Here is a 19,103-nt window from a genome sequence, read left to right as displayed (position 1 = left end):
CGCCCAGAGGCGTCACGTCTTCGCAGCAAGCGGGCCGAGCAGCGGGCTAGCAACTTTCTCGGCTGGCTCTGAGGCTGGGATCCACCTGCTGCTGCGGCCTCCAACTTTCCGCACTCTCCTGCCCACCCGCACGCCCAGTCGCCCGCTGATCTGCTCAGGTCTCGCCGCCGGCACCCAGCCACCACCTGCCGACCGCTCTGCCCCTTGGAGCTGGAGGGCAACTGAGGAGGAAGGCTCAGGTCAGACCACCCCAGCCTGCCTCCCTGCCCACTGCCAGGCTCCAGCCACCGAGGGCTCAGCACCTCCAGAGGTACAGCTCAGCAGAGCAGCTCCCGGGCCCCCAGTGCAATGGGGCCTGATGGAGCCCTGGGGGCACCAGCGCTGCCACACGGGCCCCTGCCCTCTGCCCACTCCGGTGGTCCTGGGCAAGCAGAGGGGCTCTTTCCCACAGAGGCTGGGAAGGTGGATCCTCAGAGCTGCAGCCGACAGCTTTCCCTCTGGAGCCACCAACAGTGGGGCCCCCTCCCCAGTGGAAAAGCAGGTGTGTTGGGGGCACAGCACGGTGCACTCGGCCATGGCCTAGGTGTTAAGCCCAGGGCAGCTAGGGGTATTAAGAAGAGAGTGGGTGGCTTCTGGCTTGCTCTGGGAGTCCTGGAAGCTCCCTAACCCAGGGTGCCTCTGGAAAGCCCGGTTGCAGAAGGTGCCATTCTGTACCTCCCCCCGCCCACGCACCGGTAGAGCTGGTTCACTTTTCAGAAGAATTACAGTTTTTCCAAATGTCAGATTTCTTTATTTTAAAAATGTGCACATTATAATATTATTTAAACAGAAAATGTTCATTTTCCTCACAGGTAAGAAATCTGTGATATTTCCATACCAATTAGCTTTTTAAATCAAAATCCTCCCACTAAAAATAAATAAACATTTAAATTACTGAACTATTATATTCATTAATTTCAATACCTCTTAAAATACTTAAAAATTTAGAAAATATACCTTAACCCTTTCCTGAAGGTGGCGTCCAGGTACCAGGTCACACACACCCACGAGAACTCACTTGCCAGCTGTGGCACTTCTCGTGACAGCAACAAGGGGGCCTGGGACACACTGGCCACAAAGGATCTTCCAACAACCTGCCCCCAGGAAGTCATAAACTCATCCCCCCAAAGGGGTAACCTCAAACTGCAATATTAGCATGGCACCTGGAAACCAATGTTGCATTTCAAACAGGTTTTTACTAAAGGCCAAACCACCTGACGGAGATAGTAACACCCTGGGGCTGCCACCACTGGGGAAACAAGCTTTAGGGGAGAAAGACACCTGACAGGGACCAAGGCAGCTTGAGGCCCGGTTTTAGAGGGCTCCCTCTGGGCCGCATACATCCAACTGTGCTCAAGTTGGCAAGAGGAGCGACACAGTGCCTTAGAGGCTGGGCACACACCTAACTACCAAATGAGCTCACTTGTGGGAACACAGCAGCTTCCAGGGGTTACAAAGTGGCTGGCGAGCAAGAACTGCATCTTGAGACGGAGAGCCGAGGCCACTGTTTTCAAACACTGCCCTTTCCAGAAGGCACGGTGTCCAGACCCCACCGCTCCCCTCGCTCTGCGGGGGACGTGAAAGCCGGTGACACTGTCCAAGACACAGTGGGGGTGTCCCTGAGCGGCAGCGGTCACACCCATGTTACGTGGTCTTATGCATGGTCAAGTGCTTGGCTTTAGTGAACGTGTGAATATAAAACAGACAAGATGGAAAACATGTTACACCACCACAGTGGAATGTACACACAGACACACACACAGACCCACACAGACACACACACACACCTGAGCCCAGATGGTATTAGTAAACGCAACATTTTACTCAAATAAAATGAAGCTGGCAAGACAGCCCGACAACCCTGTGGAGGACCCAGGCGTGGTCTGCTCTGTTGTTTAAGTCTTCAGATGCAAATTTAGCCCTAAATGCTGTTTTGGGCTTTACAAATGTGTTTAAAACATTAAAAAGTGAAGAAATGAGGACCAAGCCCTGGAGGCCAGCCGCATGGCATGCCAGGCCCCCACTCAGGGCGGGTTCCAGACGAGTCAGTCTGGCTGTAACCGGGGAAGAGGCCCTCATCTCCCAGCTCACCTTCCATTCTAACCTCTGTGCAAAGTGGGACCCGCCTACAGTCTCCCCCCGGCTCATCCCTCCCGCAAGGAGCTGCCTGGCTGCTCACACGTCTGCTCTGCAGGTTAAGAGACATGTACACGGTACACACATGGGAGTCACTGGGTGCGGCCTCCGGGCCACTGCCTGACACCTGGTGAGGCCACAGGAAGCACAGGCCTCCTCCACTCACACCCCTGTGCTGGTGACATCCGCCCACAGAGCAGGGCAACAGCCACCTGCAGCCTGGGCAACGAAGCGGCATTTCCTTCTCTGGCTGAGCTGCCCCAGCTAGCGCCCAAACTTAAGCAGAACGAAGCCACTGAAAAGCACCAAACACAAACAAACAGATCACAGCCACGTCCGCGTTTTGCATCGCAAAGCGCAGGAGGGGTCTGGGAAGGCGAGGGGGGCTGCAGGCTTCCCTCTGGCATCATGCCTCGCTGGCCTCCTGGGGGGAGGGGGGCTGCTCTTCTGCAAACAGGGACGGGCTTGGAATGTGACCAACTTGCTGTTTGTAAACTGGAGACAGAAGAGCAGTGTCTGTTCACTTGGCCTCGCCTCCTGCCCTCTGACCTAGAAGCGTGAACCAGAAGGGCTCTCCTGCCACAGATCCGGAAAGGCAGACTGACGAAGCCTGGAGTGCAGGAGCTCCTACCAAACACCCCACGTCCCCTGACGGAGGAACCAGCAGGGGCTCGAGCGGTGCTCCGCGGGCGGGCGGGCACTGGTGAAATCCCTGATGGCGAAGTAAAGCTGTGTGGGCGGCCGGGCAGCCGAGCGCCTACACCGCAGGGGAGTGGTGCTTAAGCTTCCACCGCCTGGACCTCACACGGAAGAAGAAGTACATGACCATGAGGAACAGGGACGAGGCCACGTACAGCAGGACACAGAGGCTCATGTCTAGGTTGGAGAAGCCTGCCCCGAGGAAGGGCACTGCGGCAGCAGGCTCCACCTGGGCCCCAGCGCCACGTGGGCTCTGCGCCCTGATGTCCAGTCTGCGGGCCCAGTTCTCCAACAGTCGGGATTGGGAGCCCAGTGCCTCTGGTGGACGGAGACTCCCGGGGTGCTGGCTACCGCGGGACTTCTGTGGGGCAGGGTGTCCTGTCTCCCCTTCCTTGTTGGGACCGCCAAGGTCTGCGGAGTATGTGTCCAAGAGGTTGCCACGGCTGTAGTGCTGCTTCAGGAAGGACAGCACCTGGCCCTCGTCCCAGCTGTCCAGGCCCTTGACTTCCTCGTGACAGGCTGGGCAGAGATCCGGGGTGGGCCATGGGGCCTTGGGGAACCTGGGGTCCTCACTCGGATGGCCTGTAAAAGAGGAAGACGATGGAGGAGGACCCTCCCGTCAGCCTGCCCAGCACGTTCATGGGGGCTGGCCCCGTCCATGAAAAGATGGCCCCCACCGAGCCTCAGCGTGCAGAAGTCCCCCTCCTCCCCCATATCTGGCACCCAGCGCATCCGAGGGCCCCCGGCTGGCTTCTCCCATTGTGTCCCCCACTTAGAGCTCCCCATGCACAAAGGAAATACCCCTTGCCGACCACTCACTCACTCACCTGCTGATCCCTACTCCAGCCCGCCAGGCTGCTCTGCTCCCCAGAGGTGCTGCCGGAGGCCCTCACCTCTGTGCGTTAGACCCGGGGGCCTCCCCAATGCAGTCTCTCCCTCTGCCTGTCCTCCCTTCCTTAAAGGGGCACCTCAGGCCCACGGCCCCAAGCAGCACCACGTCCCACACGCTCCCCATGATGGGTCTGCCCCCAGCCAAGACCATCCCATTAGGATCTCTGAAAATTACCACATGAGTGATCCATGCTCATTATAGGGGAAACTGAGACCCCTGCCTCTCACCCTCCACACCAGTGGAGACAACGGCTCCATCCATGAGCAAACCACACACAGACAGGCTCCTGCCACACTTCACATCCACAGGACTTCAGCCAGCGGCAGGTTTCCCTGCCAGTCAATGTACGCCAATCACAGGCTCTCTGACCACTATCTGCCCTGACTGAGTTACGGCCGTCCCCCCGGGTCAGTCCCTGTGGGCTGACGCTGTAAATGACTTTGCAGTGAACATCCTCACACACAGCTCTGCACACTTGTCTGCGGCTTTAGGTGACAAGAGAAGTGGGATTGCTGGTTCAGAGCTTGGAGACCTTGGTCTCTAAAGGCTTGCACACCTAATGCCAGACCCCCTCTGAAAAGTAATACAACTACCACTCCCTCAGCTAACCTACTTCAGAATAGTAGTACAACTACCACTCCTTCGGCGGACACAGAGCCCATCATTCCTACCCTGCCTGTGTGTCCATCCACTCTTGTGAGCAGTAAATAATGGCAGAGCACTGTTGTAGAGAGGTGCATGGCCCCTGCACCTGTGCCAGGTGAAGCAACACCTCCTGTGGTCCTCACACTGAGCCACTGTCCTCCTTCACCCATGACGCGTGGACAGCCCACTGACCAACAGGTTCACGGTCTCTGCTAAATGTGCACACAGAGAGCTGAGAAAAGCAGGCCTGAATCTAATCCCTGCTGCTGAGGAATGCCAACGGGCCTGAAGTCTGTGGGGACACTGATTTGTCCCGTGTCCAGTACTCTTCTGTAAGGGCAATGGGCTGTTGGCCTCGTGCTCCAGCGGGAGACGGAGCGTCCACACAGTGAGACAGACTGAGGGCCTCCCTGGAGTCCTTATGTGATACCCTAGCAGAAAGGGCTGACGGGGCGGGACGGGAGCTCTGGTCAGATGGGGAACCGAGGGGAGGAGTGAATAGACGGGGCAGGGGATGCCCCCTGAGCTGCGGCATGAATGAGGTGCACGTGGGCTCTGGGAACAGGCCGGAGCTTGGCTGTGTCAGCACACCAATGACTCTGGGCAGCAGGGGCAGTGAGGATGGGGGGATCTGAGACATTTAGGAGGAAAGGAAGCACCTTACAACCGCAGCCACTGGAGATGGAGAGGGATGGCGGCAGACAGAGGGTGCCTGCGGCACATGACCCAGCCAGCACACTGCGCAGACAAACCAATTTCCCTTAGTGCTCTGGCTGTAATATGTTTCATGATGCAGGAGATTAAGTAAAAGCCAATAGTTTAGTGGCATTTTCTACGCATCTCTATTAAGATTTATTTCCCAGTGGAATTATTTTTAAGCCTAATTTTAATCTGTCATTGATTTAGGAATAGTTTAAATTACTTAACTCTGAGAAAAGACACAGGCCCTGTTTCTCTTTTTTAGACAAAATCACCCTGATGGATTTGGTTTATGGTTTGAGCGTGACTTTAATACAGTAAAATTCCTCACTGAGAGCTGAGGATGCCCCAGTCTCCCCCGGTGGAATCTGCTCTGGCACGCAAGGCGGTGGGGGCACATGAAGCCCCCGTGAAGCCCGGGGCGCCTGGAGAGGCCAAGCTGCAAGGTGGGCGCTGGTGTCAAACAGCTTCGCCCTCTCTAGTACCTTCCCCGCCAGGTGGCCTGTGGGGTCTGGCAAGCCAGCCTCAGCCTCCTGGCTGTACCCCAGCATTGGCGGGTGCCTGGTACTCAGTGGCCCTAGAGAAGGCCTGGTGGCACTGATGGAGCCCAGGTAGCTACAAGGGCCTTGGTTCCCTGCCCGTCCACTGGTGGAACAAGGTCCTTTCCTCTGTGGGGCTGGCCGGGCCTCACTCACACTGAGACGACGATGACAGGGTAGGGGCCCCAGGATGCAGGTGCACCTCACCTGCCAGGCGGCTGTTCACGACATTGTGTTTCCTCCAGAGCCAGAGCACTGCCTGGTCGGGGGTCCTCACTGCATCCAGAGACTCTTGTGCCATCTCCTCAAAATGCTTGCCACATTCCCTGCACCCAAAGAAGGTGCTGACGTACCTCCTCAGGGTCTGCAGCACCGCCTGGGGGGCGCCTTCAAAACCTGCAGAGAAGGAACACTGTTGGTGCTGCGGGAATAAGCGCCCCTGGATGTCTGCTGGTGAGAGGCTGAGTATACTGAGGTGGTGGTCTGAAATGGGACCACCTGAGCCAGGAGCTGGCACAAGCCAGGAGAGCAGCTGTGAGTCTGCAAACACACGGGCTGTCTTAATCATGAGTCACTCTGATGCAAACAGGAGCCAGAGTTACCCAAAGGCCCGACCAGAGGACACTATGGAGACAGCCCATGCTTGCCGCATGACCTGATGTGGTCCCCAGGGCCAGCCTGCCAGGCTGTCCGCCAGGACCGAGGGGCCCAGGACCAAGAGCCCGCACACCCCTTCCAGTGGGTGCACAGCACCCCTCCTGGTCAGGCTTGGTGTGTCTGTTGTGGCCTGGCCATTCCGACAGCTCCTGAGCCTGACAACACGTGCTCACGGGGATGAGCCAACTGTGAACACCTCCTCACTGGCCTCACAAGCAGCCCTGAGGCTGGAACCACGGCTGCAATGGCCACGCACCCAAACTCTGCAGTGCTTTCACCTTGAAAGCCTTGCAACAACACAAGAACAAGTAACGCCTGTAGCCTTGAAAAGCGATACCAGGCTCGCCGCCAGCCCGGGCCGCCAGTCCTTCTGAGTGTGGGCAGCAGCGGCCACGACCAGGCAGCCCCAGTGCCCCCCTGGGGGGCAGCGTGGCAGCAGCAGGCTGGCAGGGGCTATGCAAACACGACATCACCTAGGAGACACACAGTGAGGAGAGATGCGAAGGGGACCCAGTCCTCGCTGTCTTAACAGGAGGATCCCGAGATGCCCAGGGGAAGGCGGCCCCGCCCGGGCCCAGCGACCCCGTCCAGACATCTAATCCGGGATTGAGCGAGGGCACAAAGAAGAGACCATGAGATTAAGACAGATGAGACGCTGCATTAAAAGAAACGCAGCAAAGTAATTGGAAAAAAAAAAAGACCTGCTTTTGAGGCGGGATGAATCCGCCTTAACCAGCAGCAGTCCCTCCGCTGGGCCTTCCTGGCTCCTGACTAGTGCAGAGCAGCGTGGGCAGCCAGCTGGGTCTGAGGACGCGCGGCCCTCCTCTATTTCACTTGGAGGGGAGTACACTGCGCAGTGGAGGCTGACTCTAAGGACAGACAACGAAGGCCCGGAGGAGCCACACATGCCACAAGTGAAGGGGCATGCCGTTTGCCACCGGCCAGGGGTGTCTGCACCCCTCTCTGGGCCTCCGGTAACAGCTGCCGCACATCACTGGGTAATCTCCTTTCCTCGGCCCCTCCGAACCGCTGCACGCAGCCACCCTAATCTTTAAAGTGGACAAGAATCCTGGCCTCTACCTGGGAGGATTAGGGGCACGAGGCAGGCTTTCCAGCGGATGGGGTTTAAGTGAGTGTGCAATGAGAGGGGACCTTCCAAGACATAATCCGCCGCCTCATCTGACCCAATTCTCCTGCAGGAGACAGGAGATGTGCTCCTTGGGTCCTTGGTCAGCTCACGCTGCTGGAGGGGAAGACGGAAGACAGTTCGTAACCCTGTGCTCAGTCCCACCGCTGTCTGGTCCTCCTCACTGCACCGGCCTCTGCTCTGTCATTTCTTTTAAAAACGCTTTCAAGGTCTAATAATTTTCTGCTTTGAATTTTTTGATACCATGTGTTTTCATGAACGGAAGCATGCTGAGTTGTGGAGCGTGTTTAAATTTTTGGCTGGTAATATGGATTTTGAAAAATATTATCTGGTACTACTCGGCTACCAGAGAACTTTTAAGTTCTCCAACCCCGTAATTAGTGAGTGCCCCTCTGCAACTCCAGACCATGGTTGCTGATATTTTTCATGGCGCCTTCCATTAGGTTACGCAGGGAACCTCTGGTTTTCCAAATATGACACAAAAAAACAAACCAGACCAACACAGGAAACGATACATATGCTTACAAGGCTTATCTAGAGATACAAGAGCCAAAAGACAAAATTTTTACCCGAGCACACTTCCTGGTAGCACTCCCTTACTTGCAAGCCTCATACCCCAGCTCTTTTGCTTCAACAGTTTGTTTCACCTTTCACCCTTATGCAAGTCCCCACTGGAGGGAAGCAAATACTTTCGGTGGTAAAAGTATACTTCCAAAGAACCTGAGAGCCAGAAAAGTTGGCGGTGCACCATGTATACCATGGACCTTGCTTGAATAATAGGCTTTATTTTTTAGAGCAGTTTTAGGTTTACGGAAAAACTGGGCAGAAAGTACAGAGTTCTCACGTGCCCCCCTCCCTCCCTCTCCCGCTGCCCCAACTCTCCTCTGTTATTACCATCTCGCATTCCTGTGGTACATTTATCGCAACTGATGAACCAATACTGATACGCTACAATTAACTAGTTAGTTGTTGTTAGGTGCCGTCGAGTAGGTTCTGACTCACAGAGACCCTTTGAACAACGGAAAAAAAAACACTTAGCAATGTGCATTTAAAGCTCCTCCACGGCTCATTTCTTTTTATTGCTGGATAATACCCTATCGTATGCATGTACGTTTATCCATTCACTTGTTAAAGGATATTTTGGCAACTATGAGTGAAGCTGCTATAAAGATTCGTATGGGCAGGTTTTTATGTGGTAGTACTTTTTTAGCTCGTTTGGGTAAATACTTAGGAGCACGATTGCTGGGTTGTACGGTCAGCCTTTGTGTAGCTTTGTAAGACTGTTTCCAAAGTGGCCACATCTTCTGCATTCCACCAGCAACAAATGAGAGTTCCCACTGCTCCACATCTCCACCAGCATTTGGTGTTGTCAGTGTGCTGGTTTTTAGCCACTCTAACAGGTTTCTCGTCTTAATTTGCAATTGCCTAATGACTCATGACAGTTGAGTGCCTTTTCATGTGCTCATTGGCCACCTGTCCATCCTCTTTGGTGAGGTATCTGTTCAGACCTTTGCCTACTTTTTAACTGGGTTGTTGTTTTCCTTATGATTGAGTTTTAAAAATTCTTTGAATATTTTAGATACAAGTCTCTCATCAGATAACGTGTTTTGCAAATATTTTCTCTCAGTTTTTGGCTTGTCTTTTCATTCTCCTAATTGTGTCTTTTCCAGAGCAGAAGTTTTCAGTTTTAATGAGGCTATTTTCTTATTAATGTTTTCTTTCATGAATATATCTTTGGTGTTGTATATAAAAACTCAATGCCAAACCCAGGGTCACACAGATTTTCTCCTGTTCCCTTCTAGAAGTTGGAAAGTCTTGCATGTTATATTGAGGTCTATGACCCACTTTGAGTTAACTTCTGTGAAACGTGTGAGGTCTGTGCCTGAATGCATTTTCTGCATGTGGACGTCCAGTTGTTCTAGCACCACGTGTAGGTCTATTCTGAGCTCTCTCCTCTGTCCCACTCATCTGCTGTCTATTCCTCTGCCAGCACTGCCCTGTCTTCATCACTGTGGCTTTGCAGTTCTGTAACTTTACAGTGAATATCCTGGTGACATCATTTCCTTTCCCTGGCTTCAAGCTCCGCCTTCTAAAGCGCTCATCCTTGTGTAGGTGTTATGAGGAGCAGCCCAAAAGGGAAAACATGTGTCGGTGTCATCTTCTTTATTCATGAGAATTTTCCCACATCCACATGAGGATTCAGCAACTGAGGCTCATGGTTCAGAAAGGGGTACAGATGGCCTGGATCTAGGGGTCTGGATGGTTTAAATGGTCATGACTGGGGTGTAGACAGTCTGGATGGTTTAGATGGTCATGACTGGGGCGTAGACAGTCTGGGTCTAGATGGTTTAGATGGTCACGACTGGGGTGTAGACAGTCTGGCTCTGGATAGTTTAGATAGTCATGACTGGGGTGTAGACAGTACGGGTGTAGATGGTTTAGATGGTCATGACTAGGGTACAGATGGTCTGGCTATCATGACACCAGGCAGTATCAACATTCTGATTTCAATTTCTGTGGGAATTCTACTGAGAAACATACTACTTTTTTTTCTGTATGACTCTTGAATTTGAGGTTTAAGGCTCACCCGTACCCCTGCAGGCCCCTGGGAGGTAGTAACCCAACAGCACCCTGAGGAAAGCCACGGGGCAGTGAAGATTCTCGAAGCTGGCCAGACAGCTCCTCCCATCCCTGGATACTCCTCTCCTTTGTGATGTGACTCTGCTGCTCCTCCCATTAGTAGGTGGAATCCGTCTTTCTCACCAGGAGTCTGGGCTGGACTCAAGACTAGCTTTGACCCACAGGACATGGCAGAAGTGAGGCTGGGTGACCTTCCTGAACACGGTGCTCCTGCAGGGGGCGCCCAGGCTGACTGTGGAATCTGAGACCATCTAAGGTCCCTGACCGAGAAGCTCCCACCAGGTGACTGCAGCCACACCAGTGAGCCAGGCAACACCAGCAGGAGAGCTGCCCAGCTGAGCCCAGCCCAAACCGCAGCCCACAGAACTGTGAACAATAAGAAGGCTGTTGTTTTAAGCCACTACATTATGGGTTAGTCTGTTATGTGGTCAAAGAAACCGTTTTATACATGGAGAGAATCTGGGGCTGTGTGAGGCAAAAGACTCCATGAATGTTGCCCTCAGGCACCCCTTCAACTCAGGCCTGAAGTCACTCCTGAGGTTCACCCTTCAGCCAAAGATCAGACAGGTCTATAGGGCCAACAATAACACTCATGAGGGTCGTGCTTCATAGTTCAATCATGTATACAAGACTAATGGGCACAGCAGCCCAAAAGCAAATATGAGGAGGCAGGAAGGGACAGGAAAATGGGACAAAAGGAAACAAGGAACCTGGGGTGGAGAAGGGAGGCTGCTGACACATTGCAGCGTTGGCAACCAATGTCACAGAACAATTCGTGTATTACCTGTTTAATGAGAAACTAATTTGCTCTGTAAACTTTCGCATAAATCGCACCAAAAAAAAATAAAGGAGCAGAGTTTGCAAAACCATATGAAAAAAAAAAAGCCTCTACGAAGCTTATTGTAAATACCAGTGGACCTAAATGATTAAAAAACCACAACCAGAAGATACGGAACCCTTCCCCTGGCTGCCAGGGCCAGCCTGAACCAGGAAGCACCAGCAACAAAGTCCAAAATGCATAAAAATCCAATACCTTCTTAGCGCTTGAGGAAGAAAGACAGAAACACCCAAATTCTGATTTAGCCACTGCCTGACTGTGAGAAATGATCAAACCTGACTTCAGAGTTTCGTCATTGTTAATCTCCTGGAGCTCACGCCCTGCAGACCCCTCCCTGTGAGCAAGGACAGGATCTGGAGATGGGATGCCACTTCCAAAACCTGTCCTCTCGCTGGCTCCCTGTGAGTGCCCAGGTGACAGGAACTGAGTGGGGCCCCTGGCCGACGGGCTGCAGGGAGCTGTGTCCTGCTGGCAGCTCCTCCATGAGTGAGCTGGAAGTGAACCTTCCCTGAGTCGAGCCCTGGGTGAGCCCACAGCCCAGTGAAGCTGCACCTGGATGCCGGACCCACAGGCTGCGAAAACAAACGTGTGCTGTTGAAGCGCCTTAGTTTGGGGTGACCTACTATGCAATGACAGGTAGGTAGTACATCTCTCCAATTATGTTACTCCCCTGTCTTTTCAGAGCAAAAAATGAGGGATTTCACTGCAGAGACACTGTTGGCCAGCGCCCCCCTTGTCTGGCGCACCTTCTGCAAATAAGCCATGCGCACGATTGTGAGTTTAGGAAGGGACCCAGGTCTGCACTGATCACGGCCCCTGAGAGGACACCCATCCCGCCCTCCTTGGCATGGGGCTCCTGGTGGCACCCACAATGACACACTGCTTCATATGACAGCAAACCAGGCCTCGCTAAGGCTTCTGGCAGCATTGGGCACCTGCACGCACAGGACTCACACAGCCAACTGAGCACACCTAGGCCAGCTTACCTGTGCCAGCCAGAGCTTCTGGACGAGCCCCTGCCTGAACTGTCAGGGTGTGGAACAACTTCCAAAGGCCACATGGGTAGCCCCTCAACTCTGGTCTGCTTCCTTGACATCCAACCCACTTGACATGGTCGGTAAGGAATATTCCAGAAATCTGAAAAAAGGGGAATGAATAAAAGATAACTTTCAAAATTAAAAATAGTCGACAACTGTCCTGTACCTTGACTGGGGTTGTGGCTACACATAAGATCTCTGCATTTCACCATATGTAAATTTAAACTCAATAAAAAAAACAAATTTGAGGGAAAAAAATTGACAAGAAGTCCCTACTATGTTGCTGTTGTGTGCCGTCGAGTCGATTCTGACTCATAGCGATCCCATAGGACACAGTAGAACTGCCCCATAGGGCTTCCAAGGAGTGGTTGGTGGATTTGAACTGCCGACCTTTTGGTTAGCAGCTGAGATCTTGACCACCGCGCCACTAGGGCTCCAGCTATTTTACTACAGGAGTTCTCAAAATATGGAAACCTGGCCTGTTCCTTTTCCACTTGGAGGGAGAAATGAATTTATGCATATCTTGATAAACTGGCAGAGTTCAGCCTTAAACACATCCACATTTTCCTTAAAACTAGAATGGGTTACCACGAAACTAAGAGAGAAATGTTTGGTTGTTGCACAGTTCTCAGCCAGAACTGTATGTTCCTGTTGTAAGAAGTGAGGTGATGGCCTGATGAGGCCAAACCAAGCGGGCAGCTGCAGAGACGAGGCAGCACCTCTGCCCACACACAGGGCAGGCGTTGCTGAGGAGGATCGCAGTGCCTGGTCAGCACAAGCCCCAGCCTGCACGAGGCCCGGCCAGTACCTGACTCTGGCGGTCCAGCCTCCCCTCTGTCTGGGGCCTGAGCCTAGTACCAGGCTGGTCTCTCTGTGTGGAGGATTACACATGGAACCCGGTACCGCTTCTTCCTGAGCTGGCAAAGGCGGGTGACAGAGCTGACAGAGCCTTCACCTAGCCACATACTCATGGAGCCCCAGAGGAGCAACAAGCTGACACAGCAGTGTCCTCACAGGCATCAGGCTACTGGACTCTCAGGGTGGCCAGAGGAGCTGCCGGCCTTGCACTGTGGGGGAGGCAACCCGCCTCGTTCGTATTGGACCCTGAACAGGGCTCCCACCTTATTCTTATTAGACTTCAGGTGTGAGATGTAGCGCATTTACTGAAAGCCAAAAAAAAAAAAAAAAAAAAAAAGCCCTAGTGTTCCACTGCTCACGAAACTGCCCATTTCCATAGAGAGGGGTAGCTTCTGTGTGACTGGCTGTCCTTAGCCTCACAGCATCCCAGACCTCATGAGGTTGGGGCTTGGCTGGGGCGGGGGTGGGGGGGGACGACGCCTGGCCGTGGGGGCTGTGGGGTGTGCACAGATCAAGGCCGAGGGTTGAGGTGCGAGTGTGACCTTCCTTCTTTCTCCCAGGTGGGCTCCAGGCTCCCAGGAGGAAGTAATGGAATATGGTGATGAGGCCCGGGGAAGGGCGGGGAGGGCAAGGGAAGGCTGGGGAGGGCCGGGGCTCACCCGCATCTTGTTGTTGACTAGGTCGAGGACGGCGTTGTAGGGGATCTTGTCCAGGGGTAGGCTGGCTAGCCACTCCTGCAGCATCTCCAAGAGCTTTACTACCGGCAGCCGGCCCGGGAACAGCTGCGTGAGGAGGTCATGCTTAGACACCAGCTAGTGGGGCTAGGCCCCAGAGACCACCCCCAACTCAGGCCCACCATGTGGGTTCTCCCCGGGCAGCCCATGCTGTGTCCAGCTCCTCCACCCGTCCTCCTCTTGTATCTTGCCTGCTCGCCCAGCATGACTCCAGCAGCTGTCCCTCCTCACGCCAGGTAGCTGCTTCACAGTGACAGATGACAGGCCTCAGATAACAGACCTCAATATGTGACTTATTTATCGAGTTGTCAAGTGCTCTGGGGCCCTTCCAGAAATCGCTGCCTGCTTATGCACACTGTGTTCATGACAATGCATGCTAACCCTGCCTGTTCTATGTCCGTGCTCTGAGATGCTCAGACTTTCTTCCTGGGTGCCCTGGACTAGGAAGCTGTTCATAAAGGCACACAGGACCATGTAGGCTTTTAGACAAAAAGGTCAGCAGCAGTCTGTGCTGACATGGTGTTGACACCTGTGTTAGGAGGCACTGCAGCTGGTGGACCCCTGAACAGCCTAGAGAAGGATCCGGATAAAACCCCCCAGGGCACTGCCTGTCCTCCATGGGCAGCCTCTGTCGGAAGGGGTCTCATTAAATTTGCCAAGGGAACGCTTGACATCTGATCTCAAATCTTTCTAACCACAAATCTTAAACAAATAGCTAGAGCAGAAACACACACTCTCAACTCTGATTTTTTTTCCTGCAGAGGTGACAAACTCCCGGTATCAACTGACCAAACTTGATTTGTCTTTAGATGTTTAAGTGAACGGCAAGAAAAGGACGCTAAGGATCATCGGTCATCACCTTGACTTAAAGGGCTCTCCCACGGGTGTCAGCCCCAAGTGTGACGTCTCCCTCACATAGACAGACAGTGAGAAGCAGAGGAGAGAGGGGACTGCGCCATGGAGGCAAGAGCGCCCCCGGCGGCTGACAGCAACTTGGGTACCACTCAGGTGATGGAGCGGCCAGAAGCCAGAGCCCGCCGAGCTGCAAGGGTGAAAGGGTGGTGGAACAGCGGGGCACTTCCTTGAAGGAAACAACAGCAGCTAGGATTTCTGAACTCTCGACGACATGGGGGAAACTGTCTAAGCAATTTCCACACATTATTCACCTGGGACGTATCACACACACCTCATTCCTTTAAACACAGGTTTAACTTTGTCATGGATTGAAATGTGTCACCAAAACGTGTCAACTTGGCTAGGCCATGATTCCCAGTAGTGTGTGGTTGTCCTCCATTTTCCGATTGTAATTTTATGTTGAGAAGATTAGGGTGGGATTATACCACCACCCTTACTCAGGTCAGCTCCCTGATCCAATGTAAGGGAGTTTCCCTGGGGCGTGGCCTGCACCACCTTTTCTCTCTCAAGAGTGCGTCCTTCTGACATGGGGTCTCTGCGCCTGAGAAGCTCCTTGAGCAGGGGAAGATTGAGGACAAGGACCTTCCTCCAGAGCGACAGAGAAAGCTTTCCACTGGAGCCAACACCCTGAATTTGGACTTCTAACCTACCAGACTGTGAGAAAATAAACTTCTCTTTGTTAAAGCCATTCACTTGTGGTATTTCTGTTATAGCAGCACTAGATGACTGAGACAAACTTCTTTTGTTATTCTGAAATCACACTACATGGCTACACACCTGGTTTTGGTCCCATTACTATCGCTGGCATCACCATAAGCACAGCTTCTCCTGTGGCAGCAGCAGGAACACTGGGGGTCACTCCTGACCCCACTGGGACTGACAGGTGAGGATGGGCCTGGGGGCTGCTGCTCTCGAAGGCAGAGAGCTGAGGGTCACACCCTGACCCCACCATTACTGACAGGTGAGGACGGGACGGGCTTGGGGCTGCTGGGCTAGGTCTCTTCCCGGATGGTGGGGCAGCCTCCTGCCTACCACTGCTCTGCTCAGCTGCAGGAAGACCTCTTCCACATCCTCCCGCCTCTAACTGGCAAGTGCACAAGCCATTCCACTTGCTCCAGGTGCTATGAAAAGTGGAGGAACGGTCTGCTGCCCTGACAAGCCATGCCCTCGTTACATGCATCTGCGACCTCACCCTGACAGCCACCACCACTCTCTCTGGACTCCAGACCCCCCAGTTCCCCAGTGTCCTGCTCTTCTGTCTCCAGAACCTTCTCCTTGTCTCCTTGGAGCGGCTTCCTGTGGCGTTTGCCTCCACACTAGGCCATCTGCTCAACAAGGCCCTCAGTACGCAGTCTCATCCACCCCACGGAACCTGCCAGACCTCCCGAGTCCTGCGCTGCTAAAGCCCATGTGGGGTCTCCAGCCTCCCCTGTGCCTTGCTGGTTACCACCTGTTCCTGGAGAGGTCTTCCTTGCTCGGGCTGGTGTCCTAGCTCCCTGGCCACCCCTCTTCAGCTCAGCCTCAGGGCACTACTGGACCCAGGGCTCTCTGGGGGCAGTATCCCCCCTCCTGCCCTGGGTGGCCTCATCAGCCACATGGCTTCAAACAACAACTCTGGTGACGATTCTTCCAGGGAAGCTGCTCCAGGTCCGCCCCTAGACTCTGTCCCATACAGCTGCCCCCCAACATGAACAGGTCCCCGCCCACACCTCCATGCCACATCATGCTCCAGCCACCCTCCACCTGCTATCCAGAGGGGCGTCCCTGCTCTGCCTCCCACCCACAGACACCCTCCACCTGCTGTCCAGAGGGGAGTCCCTGCTCCGCCTCCCACCCACAGGTACCCTCCAGGCAGCAGAGGGAGGAAAGGCCCTCTGACACACCCCCTGCTCAAGCCCCCAAGCTAGCACCGCCTCTGAGGTGTACATGTTTTAGCCACTTTGGACTACTGTCTACATGAGTACTGTGATTTCGGTCTTTCCCCCACTGAAGGATATCCCCAGAACGGAGAACATGTCACGCACATAGTAGGCACACAACAAACGCTTGCTGAGTGTGCCAGAGTGCAGCTTGGGCAGCTGAATAAGGACAATGTGCGGCCTCTGATTCAGGTTGGCCTAGTTCCCCCACCTGTCAGTAAAGTCTGTTTTCTAAGCTCCCTCTCTGTATCTACACCACGGTTGGAGACGCACTGAGCCCTCTGCACCTGGTGCAAAGCAGCCCAGCTCGCAGCACCGTGGTGGGAGATGCACCACTGTACTTGTGCAAAGCAGCCCAGCTCACACCACCTAAGTAGGAGACACACGTGTCCTCTACACCTGGTGCAGAGCAGCCCAGCCCGCACCACCTTGGCGATGAGCGTGATGAAGTCCTTGAGCGTCTTCAGCTCCTCTCCCGCCAGCGACCTGTGGGCGGCCAGCTCCACCCGTAGGAGGTAGTGCAGTGTGGACTCGAGGTCTGCGGTGTACAGCCGGGACCTGGGATTGCAGACCAGGGTCATTAACACCAGTTCTTTTCTACACAAAGGCTCCCTTCCTCCTCTGCCCACAGGCCCCACACCCCCAGGCAGTGCCCAACAGTTCCTAGGCAGTGTAGAACCTCAGGGACCCATCTCCTGTGACAGGTAGCCACTCCCCATAAAGTAAAAGGGATACTTGCCTATCAAATTCTCTCCAGACCTGGGTTTCGACATTCTCTTCTTCGCTTGGCTTCTCAGGCGATGAGAGCATTTTTTTCCTCACCCCAGGCAATGACTTCAAGTAAGCAGAGAAAAACGACCGGAGAGGCTTTGCGCTATGGGAGAGGCGAGGGCAGAGCTGCCACCTGGAGCTGGGTGGGGCCCCCATGGCCCCTGCTAAGACCCTGCCAGGCAGTCTTTGACAGTTAGGAGACATCCACCCCTCCCAATCACATAGGACCGTGACCACCTTCCTGCTCACTTGTGCTCTGGCATTGTGGGCGGGGCACCATACTTGACAGATGCAGCCTGCCTCAGGGAACCCCCCTCCACCTAAGGTCAGACAAACCCATGAGTAAAGTCGGAGTTAGAGTCGTAGGAAGTACTGTGGACCATTTATGTCTGGTGACTTAAGGTCTTTGGTAGCACTGGTCTGCGTCTGTTGCTATCAGCCCTCTTCAAACTGTGACTCTCTACAGGCCCAAGAGCCTCGGCAAAGGTCCTGAACCTGCCCCCTCCCTCTGGACAGGGCAGAGATGCCTCTGAGGGCAGTGACCACCACCCCAGGGCACTTCCACAGCTCGTTTTAATTTCCAAAGACAGAACACAGCAGGTTAACGACAGAAACATGAATGTTACTTTAGGCTAAGAAGTGCGGTCACAGACATGATGCTCTGATTACCAAGCAAGCCGTTTTTCTCGACACCACGTGGCGTCTGTCTGAGGAAGGCCCGTCAGCATGCGAATCACGCTGTAGGGCTGCCGGTTCAGCCACCAGCCAGGGTTCAGGCCTGTCTTGCTGAGCTGGACCACAGACAGAGACAGACCACCCGCCTCCAGGGACTTCGCCTGCTGCCCACCCCACAGGCCTGGAGAACAGAAACGCACCTACAGCCCCGGGCATGCTGGGCTCGGGCAGACCCCTCACCTCCACCACCAGACATCTGGATGGAGACACAAGCTCCAGGGGCCAGGAAACGGGTACCATCCTGTTACCGCTGTGTGGGACATGGGGACTCAGCTGAGACTGCTGAGTAAACTCAGACCAGTGGACACATGTGAAGGCCGCTGGTGACGGAGGCTTGCTCGGGGAGCTGAGGGTCGGCCAGGACGGGCAGGTGGCAGGGGGACTCGCCTCTGCTCCACCATGCAAGGAGGCGTGGACCAGCACAGGTACCACAGACGTCACTTGACATTCTTGTTTATGCCCCTTTGTCCAAGTTCACAGGCACGGCTGACTTCTGAGTCGATCTCATCCTGGGGCACACAGGCACTCGGTATACAGCCACGTGGCAGAGGCAGGGTCTGGTGGACTCAGCAAGGAGTGAGGGCCGTGGAGGCCGAGGACAGCCTGTTGCACCCCCTTCTGTTGAGTGGCCAGCGTGTTGCCCAATCGGTCAGTTGTAGACACAGGTCCACACGGCACCTGGCTCAGGGGGATCTGCTGGGTGGGGCTTATTGGGAAACCCAATGAAATACAGCACAGATGACAGGCACCCAAGCGCTAGAAGATGTGATTAAACCAAGCCCGAGGGAAGCAGTAGGACCAGGGCTCCCTCAGACGCTGCCCACCAGACTTCCGTTTCCACATGCGGATGATTTCCAAGATCCCACCAAATGTTGCAAACACTCCTCAGACCAAACGACCACTTACATGTTAACGAAGCCACGTGTCCTGTTTGGATAAATCAGGTAGCATGCAGGAACCGACGGCACGCCAAGTTTCTCAAGAACCGCTCTATCCGAGCCCAGCGCTCTCTTCACCACCACGTTCTCGTAGGGAAGCAAGTCCAAAATCACCTGGTGAGAAGAAGCCCCCTTAGCACCGCTGCGGACGCCAGTCTAGGTTCCTGGAAACGCCACCGGGACAGGACACCCTGCCTGCACGCAGCCCTTTACAGAAGAGGATGAGATAAATCACCAGGAAAACAGTGGTTCTGCCGGAGGGCTG

General features: G+C 54.3%; 1 protein-coding gene across 1 annotated transcript in view; it reads right to left on the bottom strand.

The window, feature by feature from the left end:
- Window positions 1–767: 767 nt before the first annotated feature.
- The window catches only part of QSOX2 (quiescin sulfhydryl oxidase 2), a 33,876-nt gene continuing 15,540 nt past the window's right edge, over window positions 768–19,103 (bottom strand). The window contains exons 6-12 of the mRNA XM_064290688.1: window positions 18,807–18,952; window positions 17,134–17,268; window positions 16,823–16,952; window positions 13,486–13,608; window positions 11,918–12,068; window positions 5,857–6,045; window positions 768–3,456 (exon numbers count right to left, since the gene is read on the bottom strand). Coding sequence (XP_064146758.1) covers window positions 2,933–3,456; window positions 5,857–6,045; window positions 11,918–12,068; window positions 13,486–13,608; window positions 16,823–16,952; window positions 17,134–17,268; window positions 18,807–18,952 — 1,398 coding nt within the window. The 3' untranslated portion in view covers window positions 768–2,932. The remainder of the gene's footprint in view (window positions 3,457–5,856; window positions 6,046–11,917; window positions 12,069–13,485; window positions 13,609–16,822; window positions 16,953–17,133; window positions 17,269–18,806; window positions 18,953–19,103) is intronic.

This window comes from Loxodonta africana, chromosome 9 (assembly GCF_030014295.1).
Source record: "Loxodonta africana isolate mLoxAfr1 chromosome 9, mLoxAfr1.hap2, whole genome shotgun sequence".
NCBI lineage: Eukaryota > Metazoa > Chordata > Mammalia > Proboscidea > Elephantidae > Loxodonta > Loxodonta africana.
This window is presented reverse-complemented; position numbering and strand designations above follow the sequence as displayed.